The following is a 15,267-nucleotide window of genomic DNA, read 5'->3' on the forward strand; positions in this document are numbered from 1 at the left end:
TAACTGAATTTAAATAAATGTAAAAACAAGAAAAATAAAATAATGTTAATGGAAAAAAAAAAGTCTGAAGAGCAGTTCCCCATGAAGAGGGATAGTGACTGGAAAACGACAGGAGTGGACATCTGGGGTGCTAGGATTTCTCTGTTTCTTGATCTGGGTGCTGGTTTTAGGGGTGTAGTCAGTCTGTAAAAATTCATCAAACTATACATTTATGATGTATATACTTTTCTCTACATACATTGTAAATCGATATCATAAAACCTAGCAGTATCAGTAAATTAGGAGGCAAAGTTTTTGTCAATTATTACATTGTTGCTATCTGTTATTTTACACAAAGGTCCAGAAAATAATGTAAAATTCTCTGTTTTGAACGTCACAAGGCCAATTTAATGTAAGTATAGTACAGGAAAAAGTCAGCTTTCAATCATGTTTAATAATAGTTCATAAGTACTCCTCCATTTTTAAATGCTAAAAATAACTTATTGCTATGCAAAAACTAGACAAGTCTATACTAAACAAAACCATTAATCTTAAACCTAAAAATACAAGCAAAAAAAAAAAAACCCTCAAAACTGACATTTAATGAAACTAAGTCACAATGGACTTCAAAATTAACTTGCAAATTTTATTCACTACTATACTAAGATATACTATGAATGATAAGCCAAAAATACTGGTATATTATGTAAAATTAAGAGGTATAAACCAGTGTACTTATTCATATAGTAAAGTGAAAAGCACAGGGTAAAACTAATTTTAAAGGAAAGAATAAAAACCAAAGGATACTTTTCCATTGATCTAAAATTTATTATTCTAAATTATAATTTTTTAAATAAAAAATTAGCTATACTCTATTTAAAACAGTGGGGGTGCCTGGGTCTGGGTGGCTCAGTCAGTTAAGCATCTGCCTTTGGCTCAGGTCACAATCCCAGGGTCCTGGGATTGAGCCCCACGTTGGGCTCCCTGCTCAGTGGGGAGTCTGCTTCTCCCTCTCTCTCTGCCTCTGCTCATGTGCTCTCTCTCAAATAAATAAATAAAATCTTTTTTAAAAAATACTGTGTTTAATTAAGGAGTTAGACAACTCAAGAGTTTGAAAATAATTTATTACCAATCATAAGAGAGAAAAGGGATATGAGGGAAAATGTAAACATAAAGCATATAAAATTAGAAATCCTGTGAGGTCATAGTAAAAGGCAGGCAAATTAAAAGTACAAAACACTTATTAGAAACTAGAGGCTGACAGAGGACTCCACATAGATTTAAAATGGAAAATGACAATTATATATATGGTAAATAAGAAGCTAGAGAAAATTAAACACAATTAAGAAAAAACCCCTAATTCTTCTTTTCGGAATGACAAGAAGTTAGTAAGTTATCATTATCTTGTACCTCATATGGTCAAATAAAAAATTCACAAGTACAGTTGATTCTTGCTTGAATAATGCAGGGGTTAGGGACTCTGACCCCATGCAGTCAAAATCCACGTGTAACATTTGAATTCCCCCAAAACTTAACTATTAATAGGCTACTGTTGGCCAGAGGCCTTACTGGTAACATAAACATATTTTGTATGTTATATGTATTACACATATCCTATTCTTAGAATAAGGTAGACTAGAGAAAAGAAAATATTATTAACAAAATCAAAAAGTGTCTGGGGTGGCTCGGTTGAGTATCTGACTTGGTTTGGGCTCAGGTCATGATCTCAGGATTGTGAGACTGAATGAACCCCGCTTTCGGCTCCACGCTTGGTGTGGAGTCTGCTTGAGATTCTTTCCCCTCTTCCTTCTCCCTCTCCCTCTGTTCCTCCCCAACTTGCATGCATGTGCCCGCTCTCTCTCTCAATAAATAAATCTTTAAAAAAAAAGAAAAAAAATCAAAAGAAAGAGAAAATTTACAGTGTTATACTGTAAAACATCCATGTTTAAGTTTGAACCCACACAGTTCAAACACGTGTTGTTCAAGGGTTAACTGTAATATGATTATTGCTTTTGAGAAGACTGGCCTTCAACATCTCCCATGTAAAATACTTTGAAAATGTATTCCATTTTTGTTTTCATTTCACACTAAGGAATTGTTACTCTGGTTATTAAGCTTAAGAGACGCACAATCACAAATCTTGTAAGAAATCTCTAAACATGAACATTAAACCATAATGTCTTATTATACATTATTTTATCATAGTACTCCAAAATTATTTCTGAATTATAGCAAATGGAGTTTTGTGTTGTTTTGTAACCACAAATGAACTGATGTTTTTCCTTACCAATTCATATTCATCAAAAAGCTGTATGAGGGAAGGTGGAATGAACATATGAAAGCCCTGTAAAAAAGCATTGATCTGAGGCTGAATGGCTCTTGTCATTCGAAGTTCAGTAACAAGTTGAACATACTCCGCCTATTAAAAAAAAAAAAAAAGTGATGATTTTTTTCAATTTCACATACTTAAGATATTGTTGATATGATCATTCCTCATTTAAGAGGTAAAGGTTTGGAATTAATTTGGCACCATCATTCAAATATCTCAGTAAACCCATAATCTACCAATCACTAACTACTTAGGCCAAAATCCTAGGAATCAATCACCCATGATTTTTCTCACACGCTGTATCAGTGAGTGCTATCAGAACTACCTCCAAAAAACATTCTCAATCCGACCCTGTCTCACCATCTCCACTACTACTACCCTGGTCCAAGCCATCATCATCACCTTCACCTGGATTACTGTAACATGTGGTGTCCCAGTTTCCATTTTTGTCTCTGTACTGCTTCTTCCATACCACCAAGTGATCTTTTAAATATATAAATATATATTTTACATACAATTTCATATATAATTCAGATCACATCACTCCTGCTCAAAACCCTACAGTGAGGGGTGCCTGGGTGGCTCAGTCACTTAAGCACCTCTCTCCCTCCCTAAAACAAAACAAAACAACTCTACATTGACTTAAGTAAAAAAACAAATTATAAGGCCCTAAATGATCCAGCCTTTCTTTGCGCTCTCATCTCACTTCTTTCTTCTCTCCCCCTTGTTCATTCTCTCTATTCCCCAAACATAAGCTTGTTCAGGCCTCAGTGTCTATACTTCCTCATGTCTCTGACTCAACTATCTCATTAGAATGTAACCTCTCTGCAGGCAAGGGCTCTGTTTTGTTTTCCAGTATATATTCCCAGCTCCTAAAAAACTGGCTGTCACTTTGTAAATGTTCAACAAATACTGGATGAATGCATACATTCAACAAGTGCATTTAATACAGACCTAGAACTTGATAAAATGGGTCACTTAAGCATAGTTATTTGATTCTGAATTAAGGTAAACTATTTTTACACGTCATTTTAAAATACATCATCACAGGGCGCCTGGGTGGCTCAGTTGGTTAAGCGACTGCCTTCGGCTCAGGTCATGATCCTGGAGTCCCGGGATCGAGTCCCGCATCGGGCTCCCTGCTCGGCAGGGAGTCTGCTTCTCCCTCTGACCCTCCTCCCTCTCATGCTCTCTCTCATTCTCTCTGTCTCAAATAAATAAATAAAATCTTTAAAAATAAATAAATAAATAAAATAAAATAAAATACATCATCACAGAAAATAGTGTCACTCAAAATTTAACTGGTAATAAAGAATATATTTTGGCTCAGACAAGAATCAATTATTATATTTATCAATCAACTCTATCAATTGTTATCATTTATATATTTTAAATTACATCTAAGTGAAATTTTGTGACTTAAAAGCAATAGTTTTTACTACCAGTAATCCAGGTGAAGGTGATGATGATGGCTTGGACCAGGGTAGTAATATACCTCCTAATATAGTTCTTACCTCCCAGGTATGAATGTTCTAAAGAGAGTAGAGAAAGCCAATTTTAGGTTCCTTCCTTTATTTTTTGAGGGGGCACTAATCTGAAACTCTGCCACCTCCCACTTTCTAACTCTACACCGGGGGGAAAAAACCCACAAGTACTGAGCTAGAAAGTTATATATAACCACTGGCTATGAATTCTCCATCCATGTCAAAGCTATAGAAGTGTCATGGTGGCTTCCCCATAGTTCTCCCCAAGCCCCACATAGCCCCTTGTGCAATCTAGCACAGGGAAAGCGGTCATCTCTGCTATTCAGTCTACTCCCACGCCCAAATCACACTCCCTACCACCCACAAGTTTTTCCTCCACTGTACAGGAATTATCAGTTACTACATTTAGGTAGTTACCAGAGAGAGGGAGACAAAAATGTGTGCCAAACAATCAAACAGAAACATAAACTAGATTTTCACATCCAAGAAATAATATATATAGCACACTTCCAAGTGATAACCAGCAGTGATTTCAATATTAGCACATCATTATCTTTTACTTTATGTCTGCTCTACCTAAACTTACTCAACTGCTACAATTTTTCTGCTCCACTTATTCACTACTGTTTAAGATGCTATATGAGACCCTATGTTCCCTTAGTAAGAACAGCTTTTTCCCAAAAGGTTTTGCTCTTAGAATCTTATGGTACTATTCAACAATCATTGTTCAAGACCTTAAATTATGAAGCATAAAAGTAAAAGATTTGCGGGCACCTGTGTGGCTCAGTTGGTTAAGCATCCAACTCTTGATTTCAGCCCAGGTCATGATCTCAGGGTTGTGAGATCTAGCCCTGTGTCGGGCTCCACACTGGGTGTGGAGCCTGCTTAAGATTCTCTCTCTCCCTCTCCCTTTGCCTCTGCCCCTCTCTGCCCTTCCCCCACCATTCAGATGTGCACACGTGCTCTCAAAAAAAAAAAAGGGTAAAATATTTGTGAATTGCTCAAAGTACACTTTACCAATTTTAATTGGCCATTGCATTCCGTATTTACCAGAGTAGTACACATTCTGTTTTCAATCAGTTAATTCCTATTACTTCCTCACACGTTCTCTTTTTAAAAATTAATTTCTACAAGTATACTAATCTTTCCTTCCATGTTCCCTTCTATTCTTCTAATATGGAATATTATTCTAATATTCTAAATGTTTTCCACATTTATTTCTATAACTTTGACCCATAGTCACTGTATACCAATTTGTGGAAATCAGCTCCTTCAAATACCAATTTCCATGTTAAGTTAATTTAAATGTAGATGAATTTTGGTCTAAATTATTTCTCAGAAAAATAATAAAATCCTAGCCATCACAAATCCTGCTGAGATGTTTAGTAAAATAAAGTTTTCCATGTAGCTGAAATATAACTGTAGTTAACAGAAGAAAATATAAACCAAGTGAGCTAAAATGTTTCCCTGCTTCCTTAAACACTATACATCCTCAAAGAGAGTAACACAAATTAACATTTTCTTGATGATACAATTATTACTATGAACATCCACTATTATTACACACTAACTTTTTGACTATTCATACTGTGCAGAAATATACTGGCTACATTCCCATTATACAGGCATCCAAGTGACTCACACCTCCCCACGCTTTATGCTCTGCGTAACTACATCAAGTATCTTACATGCTTTAATAAGGAAACAGTGGATATGCAGATGACAATCAGTCCACAAAACACCGGCATAAAGACTTGCACAATCAAACATTAAATATAAACCAAACCTAAACTATCATTTCCTTTTAAGTTATTACAAGAGATTGATATAACTTGGGTCAGGGGATCTTCTTTTATCCCTAATAGATGGCATATCCTAGGAGTCATGTCTGCTCCCACCTGAGTTTTATTGTCTATTCTTTGAAGGCATTAAATAATACCAGATGCCAAAAAATTAAATTGAAGAATTAATCATATTAAAGAATCTTAGTACTTGTACTGGTGAAGTAATTATGTTAATACATAGAAAGCTTTCAACTTAGAAAGCTTCAGCATAGAAACAACAACAGCAACAAAAAAGAGCCTCAGCAACTTTTTTCTGGCTTAACCTCTGACCCTTGTAACTGATATAAAATAGTTAAGTAAAACAGAAACTGCAAAGCGAAAAACATAAAAACACTGAGATTAAGAAGACTGAACTTTCAGGCGCCTGGGTGGCTCAGTCATTAAGTGTCTGCCTTCAGCTCAGGTCATGATCCCAGGGTCCTGGGATCGAGTCCCACATCGGGCTCCCTGCTCGGCGGGAAGCCTGCTTCTCCCTCTCCCACTCCCCCTGCTTGTGTTCCTGCTCTCGCTATCACTCTCTCTGTCAAATAAATAAATAAAATCTTTAAAAAAAAAAAAAAAAAAAGAAGACTGAACTTTCGGACAGTATGTTCCAGTTAAATTATATGTCTACATTTACAGAAACATTTTGTTTTAATAATCTCTAGTCTTCTGAATTTGTGGAATAAATATTCATCTCTCCGAAATCTTCCTTAAAATTTTAACTTCTCTTCAGGCTTTGAACCTAAATTATGTCTTCTTATAAGAAATGGTGGTGATATTGAATATAAATGCATTTTTAAGCTATTTTTCTTCTTGAAAATCTTTTCATTATTTCTTGAAAGATATCTAAATAAACCATATTTACTTAAATAATAGTTAACTTTTACTAGTGAAAACAAGAGTTTCTTTTTTTCCCTCCTCTAAGCAGAGGAATAAACTGGGCCACATTTGTAAAACAATTTGGAATAGTTATTTTTTTAGTAATTAACAGTCTAAATGGCATTATTATTGACATAATTCAATTTACTGTTTGAATATAAAAGCTTCTTTCCTGAGTTTATCCACTTATTACTGCTCTGGTATGTAAGAGTTCTCATTGAAAATTTTTCCACTGAGAACTCCAAAGGATAACCAGGTTTCTCTTGTAGGAATAAGCAGATATACCAAAAAGGCAAGAAACTATCTCATTTTCTCCATCCTCACTGCCTTTGTCTTATAAAATCCTCATGCATGCTCCCCAGACCAATACCACAGCCACCTATCAGTTCCCTGACTCCAGTATTGCCCCATTTCAATTCATTCTTCACACTGCAAGCTAAGTTTGTTTTTGTGTGTTTTTAAGAAACAGAATCCATTGATGGAACTTACCTCTATAACAGCTACAGTCATCCCTACAGTCTTCAGAATAATTTTCAAATTCTTAATTGTGGATACAGTCCTTCAGAATTTGGCCCCTGTCTACTCCCCTCATTTTTTACCACTCATTTACTTTGCAAGCTAAGATCTACAACTCTGATCTACCTGTGGTTCCCTGAATACATCATGCTCTGTCATCCTTAACTTCCTCTAAGCCCAGAACATTTCCTTTTCCCCCTCCTTACTCCTATCTGACCACTTAATGCTTGTCCTCTATAATTCAGCTTCCATACCACCTCCTCCATTCCTTGATACCCTGTCTTACCCACTCCTATTTCCCTCCCAGCCTGAATGAACTTCATGATTAGTACTACAAAAGTGTTAGCATTTAAAGCTCATGTAGCTTACTCTTCAGTTCTAGGAGATAGAACAGAAGATATAAGAAAATCTGTCACTTCTAACTCAAATTTTATGGTTCCATGATTCCAGCTTTCAGTCAAGAATAAAAAAAGAGGGGACACCTGGGTGGCTCAGTCGGTTAAGCGTCTGCCTTCAGCTCAGGTCATGATCCCAGGCACCTGGGATCGAGTCCTGCATCAGGCTCCCTACTCAGTGGGGAACCTGCTTCTCCCTCTGCCTGCCACTTTCCCTGCTTGTGTTCTCTCTCTCTGACAAATAAATATATAAAACCTTTAAAGAAAAAAAAGGAATAAAAAAGTGAAAAGTAAAAGCAAAACTTCTAAAGGAAGATGAAAATACTATTTAAATGTAAATGCTCAGCTCCTAGTAATTCAGCCATTTTCAAAAGTGAAACCAGAGTTTAGTTTTATTATTATTTTTTAAGATTTTTAAACAAATTGATAACAATATTAAATTTAAAAGAGCATTATATTTCAAATGTGGAATGTACATATATTCTTCTGCCTACATCATTTGTGTTTATTTAATGTACTCCTTTTTAAACAAAGGTATTTTCATCTATTTGGTTTCCCTCTATAATTACCAAAGCCTTGGATGGGAGACCAAAGCCTTTCCATAAAAATTAGGAATAAATGACTCCCCCACGTGGAGATCAGCTTACACAGATTTTCTCGTACTAACAAGCTTGGTAACTCATTTAAGCTTCAACATGCTTACAGATTTTGAAGTTGAACTCCAAACGTGACAATTTTAACTTTATACCTATAGAGATAAGTAAGTAAACGGCTAACCTTAACGTAACAAAAAAGTTCATGAAAGAAATGTATGTTAAAAAATAACAATATCTCTAAAAATTGAAAATTTTACTTGTAAACTGAATACTTTAACAGTCTTAAAGCAAGGGATCAATTTAAGATGCAGTTATGTTTCTACAGATTTTTATTTTTAAAAATTAATCAGGTTGCTTATTGAGTGAGCATTAATTGTTTAAACATCAACAATTTGATATACAATTATACTTGACTCAAAAAAAAAAAAAACAATTATACTCGACTCTTTCTGGTAATACTAGAAAATTATTCTGAAAAATGTTTACATCACAAAAATGAAAGCTGAGAAGAATTAACATATTAGTGATCAAGATCCTGCTTTTATTACCCAAAGCTAATCATTAAAAAAAAGGTTCAGCCTATAATCAACCAAACAATTAGTGACTATAGTTAAATAAAAATATTTAACTTAGAAGCAAAAGTTTCAGGCTCTCTAATATTACAATAGTAAGTATTCCAGTCTCAAACCGGACTCACAATGAAAGGTACACCCTCAATGGGTGTGTATACTCTTGATATTATTTACTATCTTCCTTCTTTCTAGATTTCATTTTAAGACACAAATGCCAAAGAACTAATAAAATGTCTTTTTAAAAATCTAAACAAAAACCATGTGATAATGGGAGGGAGAGCGTTAGGAGATACAAGTATAAATATAGCTATACATCATGCAATTGTTAATGGGTCTTTCCACTTTGTCATATAAAACATATCTGAGAGGGTGACAAGTCCATTCACCATAGTATTCACAGATAAGAATCATGTTTGAGTTTCTCTGGTGAAAAACAATCACCTTCTTATAAAAAAGACTCTATAGCTTCATTACCCTTAATTGAAAATAGGTCTCCAGTGTAAAATAATAAATGCACTATAGGGTGCACAATCTAATAATTAGAAGATTTTAAAAAGTATTTTCATTCACTGGCAAGCTTATATATGTTTTAAAAATAAAGCATTTTACTCTTTTCATCTTCTAGAGCTTAACATGACTCATTATATTAAAAATCAAGTAAGATCTTCCTTAACATGATTAATTTTGTGAAGGAAGAACATGAGACTTGAAACTAGGAGACCTGGGTTTTGGCCCCAGATTTACAATTCTTTAGGCTTCAGTGTCCTCATGTGTAAAATGAGAGGGCGAACTAAAAAACATCTAAGTATATATGTGCAAAAACAGCTTCTGATCTTATTTTCAAAAATTAAACTTCATGTTTTTTTTATATGTATAGTACCTAGAAGTCGCAAAAAATAAAACTATATAGCATAATATAACTTTCCAATACCCTGTACATATCTCATACTAAGAGCCTCTTTTTACAGAGCACTAGCCAATAAGAACTAACTTTTGTGTTGTGGTTTTCAGTTTGCAAAATCCTAGTAATGATTCTGTATGGGAGCTATTATTATCCCAATTCTACAGAATAGAAAACTGAGGCTCAAAGAGGTTAAAATGCAGCCAAGTCTCCTGGTCTTTAAAAAAAAAAAAAAAATCTGTATTTTACTAAATCAATGGACATTATTCCTTAAAGTTAGTTGCTTCTGAAGCTGTCTTGGAATTATAATACAACTAATGGAAAGGAAAAAGGTTTTAGTCTTGTTTAACCAGAAGTTGCTACTGGTAAATGACAGAAGTGGAGTTCCCACACAAGATTTCCTGACTCCCAATTTCCTACATATCAAAATATAACATAAAACTGAATTATATATTAAAATAACATATTTTTCAATAGTGACATTTAAAACATATGCCAAAATTTAAAACTAATATGTGCAGCTGTATGTCAATTATTTCTCAATAAAACTGGGGAAAAAAATTCACAAACAGAAGATAGAACAATAAATAAAAATAATCAAGTTATAAAGCTTAAAAAAAAAAAATCAAGTTCAGAGGTCTAACAGATTTACTGGATCCCAAAAGCATGTACAAAGTTTAACACAGGAAATTCTTCTTTTCTCTAGTGGAACTCTTAACATCGTACTTCAAAACATGAAACAGTGACTAATGCAAATATGATTTTGATGTAAACTTCTATATCTAATCTAATTTTTCAATAAAGAGATGCCCAATTTATACAATCGACTGAATTGTGCTTTAGGCTGCTTCAGGAACTGCCTCAGCTATCTAACACAATAATGAAATGACCCTTTCTAACTCAAAAGTTTGATACTTGATGTTTTAGTTAATTTAAATATTTTATCTGTTAAAAAATGTTACAAAACTCTGTAACAGCACAAGTTTTTCTAGCTAGTGTCAGGAGGCTAATCAGCAAACTATCAGGGCCAAGTTACAATGGCTAAGATAAATATTCAAATACTCACTTTATTATTCTGTGTCACAAGAATACTTCCACCCCCAGGTTTCAAAGGCACCTCTTCCATTGCTCCAAACACATCAGTTTCAACAGAAAAGGTTAGCTCTAGACCCAGATCACTAATGTCATTATCTAAAATCCACTGCAAATTTTTGGCATATTCTGGATCAATGGATGCCACATCTTGGTAATTTACAGGAATACCTAAAAATGCAAACATAGAGCAGTTATATTCTAAATGTTTCTGCCTTTCCTTGTTTGTTTAATGGTAAAATACTGCCCTCTACAGATATTCCATAAAACTGCAAAATATAGTCCAATTCACAGCATGATTTAAGTAGAGGCTAATTCCTGGATTTGAAAGTCTGTTAATTTAAACTTGTGGTTTTTTTCCACATTTTTATAATGTAATCTTTCTCTGAAATAGCTATACAGAAAAATTATATATACTTCAAAAAGTGCCAATTCACTTAGGTATATCCATATTAAAATGCACTCTTAGCATAAACATTACACACTAAAATGATAATTTTTTTAGCAAAAAAGTAGATTTTTTTTTCTCTACCTCATAGGCTCCCAAATGCCTTACATACACAGACAGTTTCCAATTGAAAGAAAAATTACCTCAATCAAAATGCCTCCACTTACCTATTTAGTTTTTCCTAAAGATTCTAAGAAAAACACTTCAAATAAGTGCCTCTGGAAATAACAACAGAGCCATACCAAGAATGTGCTTATAGAATGATCTTGTGAAGTAAATGTTGACAAGCTGCCTGTGGTTCAAAGCTAATCCCAAGATCTGTCCAGCAAACCGGAAATAGTTCAAGTGATCAGGATTTACATAGGAGTTGCTATTAGGCTGAAAAGTTGTTCCTATTAAAATAAATACAAAATAATTTATTTCTAAGAATCTAGATGCAGAAGAAAGATCGCTTCAATGCAGAAACTGAATTTGAAATTTTCACTATTTTTTGCTCTTTATGGAATAGAGCACTACAAGAGAATAACTAAAATTTTAAACGTACAACTGTTCATATACAACTTCAGCAAAACCAAGGTTACATTATGTATAAACTTCCACCAGAATGTTCTTTGTGAAATATATAACAGACAATGGAATTGTCAAAAGATAATCATTAATTCACACATACTTATGAGAGTAAGTCTTTGCAGAGAGAAAATTACTTTTAACTGAAAGTAGTTGGAAGATGTGTCAAAGAGATTCTGGAAATAATATATTAAAAGATAATATACATAACATGTTTTCCTCAGCAATGTAGAAATACTAGGCTGTGAATTAGGACAGGCATTGTTTCATTCATCTATACATGCCCAGTGCAGTATTTTCACTACTTTTTGCTCCTTATGGAATAGAGCACTACAAGAGAATAACTAATTTTAAATGTACAACTGTTCTTAAGTGATGAACTCGATGCCTTTTACCAATTATCAGAAAATCACCTAAATCCACAAGTCAACCAATTATTCCTCACAACAAATAATCAACTTTATTTTTCTTAAGATTTTATTTGAAAGAGAGAGGGAAAAGTGCACGTGCAAGCAGGGGGAGGGGCAGAGGGAGAGAAATAATCTCCAACAGACTCCCCACTGAGCCTAGGAGAGGCCAACTCAGGGCTCAATCTCACAACCTGAGATCATGACCTGAGCTGAAACCAAGAGTCTGGACACTTAACAAACTGGCCACCTAGGCACCTCACAAATAATCAACTTTCAATAAGCACCACTGAGGTATAAAAGTAAAAATGGCAAAGGCAATAGTTACCAATTACTGTCAAAACCTAGTATGATTCCACTTATATGAAAAAAGGTCCGGAAATAGTGGTGATGGTTACACAACACTGTCAATGTATTTAATGCCAGTGAATTGTATACTTTAAAGTGGTTAAAATAGTAAATATTATGTTATATATTTGATCACAATGAAAACAAACGTCTAAAAAAAATCTAGTGCAATGGAAAAACCTAATACCAAGACTTCAACTTTAAAGAACTTTTTGTACTGTTCTGTGATGATCACTAACTCCGAAGACAATTGTTATTCTTTCAACAAATATTTATTGAGCTCAAGCTATTTACTACTCTTCTAGGCACTTACACTAGAAGAAAGAATAAACTGCTAAATCTAATGAAATAGGATCCAAAAATAAAATAAAATAAAGGAAAAGTAGAAAGTTTTGAAAAATGAGATGTTTGATCATTTCGTATACATATTTTGACAATGATTCACTTTGTTCATTGAGGGTCTTTGATTTCTCACTGTTGGCACTAGACTACACTGCCATGACCAGTTTACTTAGATACAAGGTACAACTGTGGAAGCTTATGGTTGAACGACTTAAAAGGGCTACATGAAGCTAGTCATTCACTGTCAAGTACCTTTTGAGAATAATTCCCAGTCATGGGTAAGACTGGGTATTAAAAGTCACAGGAAAGTTTTGTGAGATGAAGAAAAACTTCAAGGACAAACATAATAATTCCAAAGATATAAATAATCTAAGAATAGTCACAAATATTTTTACCTATTAAAATAGTGAATGCTTAGGGCGCCTGGGTAGCTCAGTTGGTTAAGTGGCTGCCTTCGGCTCAGGTCATGATCTCAGGGTCCTGGGATCAAGCCCCGCATCGGGCTCCCTGCTCAGTGGGGAGTCAGCTTCTCCCTCTCCCTCTGCCCCTCTCCCTACGTGTGTGCACATGCTCACTCTCTCTCAAATAAATAAAATCTTTAAAAAATAATAATAAAATAAAATAGTGAATGCTTAGGGTTACTGATGAATCAATCAGCAAAGATTTTTGATGACCCAACTTTCCACCCCTAGGTCTGTAATTTATAATTCCTTTGCTAAGTACTTTCTGGGAAATCTAGGTTATTAAAAAGAACAGATAAGGAGAAATCAAAAACAAAAAATAAATAAGGAAACAAATAGGGAAAATAATAATAGTTTTTAATTTGAAAACTACTTAAAACAGAACACAAAGTTTAGGTTCTGTTTTAAGTTCAAAATAAATGTAACTGTGACACAGCTATTTTCATCACCTCAGAAAAATCCTAGTGAACAAGAAAATACCATTTTCCACATAATAATAGCTTCTAATAATTAGTTCTACTTTCTATATTTCTTAGGCACTAGGCTAAGCATTTTTTACATAACGGCTAATTGATTTCTCTCTTACCACATTACAAAACATACATTATCACCATTTCAAATGGAGAAACTGAGGTCCAGAAAGGTTACATTTATTGGCCCAAGATGACGACAACAAGAGGAACAGAGCCAGGACTCACATCCAGTGTAAGACCAAAGACCAAACTCTATGGTAAGCATCTTAATTTAATTAGAAAGCAAGTTTTAAAGAAATTATTATAGACATGAGGGCTACCCAAACATTTCCCACATTCAGGAATTTTTAATTCAAAATTTCAGCATAATTCCCTTCGTGTCAATTAAACATAAGAACAAGGAAATATTTCACCAAGATTTTAATTTATAAATACTGTAATCCCAAAGAGAAGGCTTACAAAAAGGACAAATCACAATCTTTATGATCTCTGTGCATTAGCATATGCTCTACTAATATATTCATAGTGTTAGGAATTACCTTGACTCATAATTGCACATCAAATCTGTTTTTCAGCTATGAAACTAAACAGACACAGAATAATGGACTATAAAGAAATGAAATAAATCTAAAATATAATGCTCTAATGCTAAATCTTGCTTCAAAGATTAGGCCTAACTAAACCCAGCACCTCATCAAACTTGTCATAAAAACAACAAAGACAACAAATTCACCTCAGAGCAAAAAAATCAGAAGTTCTAAATTAAAGCAGACAGTCCCATATCCCTAAGTAACTTCAAATACACCATGTGTGAATACATAGGTGCATACCTACAGCTCCCTAGCATCCCTGCAGCCCACCGCCCCGTTGCCTCTCTCCTAAAGTCATCCTTCTTATTCAATGGAGATTTGCCTGCCGGTTTGGTTGGAGATAATCAGAAAGTACAATTAATGATGCACTCTCTCCTTATAAAAAAAAAAAAGAAATTTAAACACTGGGAAAGAAAAGATCTTCAGGAAATAAAAGCAACTGTGTAAAGCATTTAAAAACTGAAATCCCGCCTTCACTTGTGTGTTTTTCTTAAGTTAGAGAACTGTCAAGTATTCTTCACACAGATGAGGCGGTAACCATTTCCATTCAGCCTACAATATCAAATTAGAATTGTGCAGGTCCAAATTACCATTTCAACAAATAGTTTATTTGTATTATAAGATAATAAGAGCTTTTTAGGTTTTAATCTTTTAAAAGGACTGAAAACTAAGTTACTATACATAGATTATAAGTTAAGATTTAACACCATGATTTCTAGACTGTTTTTTATATGACCAATAAATTTTAAGACTTGGAAACTCAAATAGGGTTAGCAAATTTTAATTTTTCCAAATAAGTATTTTTCTAAGTCCATCTACTAGCATTATTTCACAAAAGGAAATTTTAGCTCAAAAAAGTCTAAGGACAATGCTTAAAATTGTATAAATTTAGTTTTATTTTACAAAGGACTGATGAAAACTTCCGTGGAGCCAGCACTGGCCCTTGAGACAAATATTTGAGAACCAACTATCTAGAGGAAAGAATGCTAGACTGAATCAGGTTCCACTCATGATCCTACCACTCATTAACTGTGTTAACAAAACCTCTGAATTTCAACTTTC

At 34.0% G+C, this 15,267-nt stretch overlaps 1 protein-coding gene across 4 annotated transcripts in view; it reads right to left on the reverse strand.

The window, feature by feature from the left end:
* The window catches only part of HACE1 (HECT domain and ankyrin repeat containing E3 ubiquitin protein ligase 1), a 96,476-nt gene that overhangs the window by 14,424 nt on the left and 66,785 nt on the right, over positions 1-15,267 (reverse strand). For all 4 annotated transcript variants that reach the window (XM_045865235.3, XM_045865231.3, XM_045865232.3 and 1 more), the window contains 3 exons: positions 11,260-11,409; positions 10,544-10,740; positions 2,267-2,398 (listed from right to left, as the gene is read on the reverse strand). In XM_045865235.3, coding sequence (XP_045721191.1) covers positions 2,267-2,398; positions 10,544-10,740; positions 11,260-11,409 — 479 coding nt within the window. The remainder of the gene's footprint in view (positions 1-2,266; positions 2,399-10,543; positions 10,741-11,259; positions 11,410-15,267) is intronic.

This window comes from Mirounga angustirostris, unplaced genomic scaffold, assembly GCF_029215605.1.
Source record: "Mirounga angustirostris isolate CCGP_5_RB_7025 unplaced genomic scaffold, mMirAng1.0.hap1 SCAF_8, whole genome shotgun sequence".
Lineage (NCBI taxonomy): Eukaryota > Metazoa > Chordata > Mammalia > Carnivora > Phocidae > Mirounga > Mirounga angustirostris.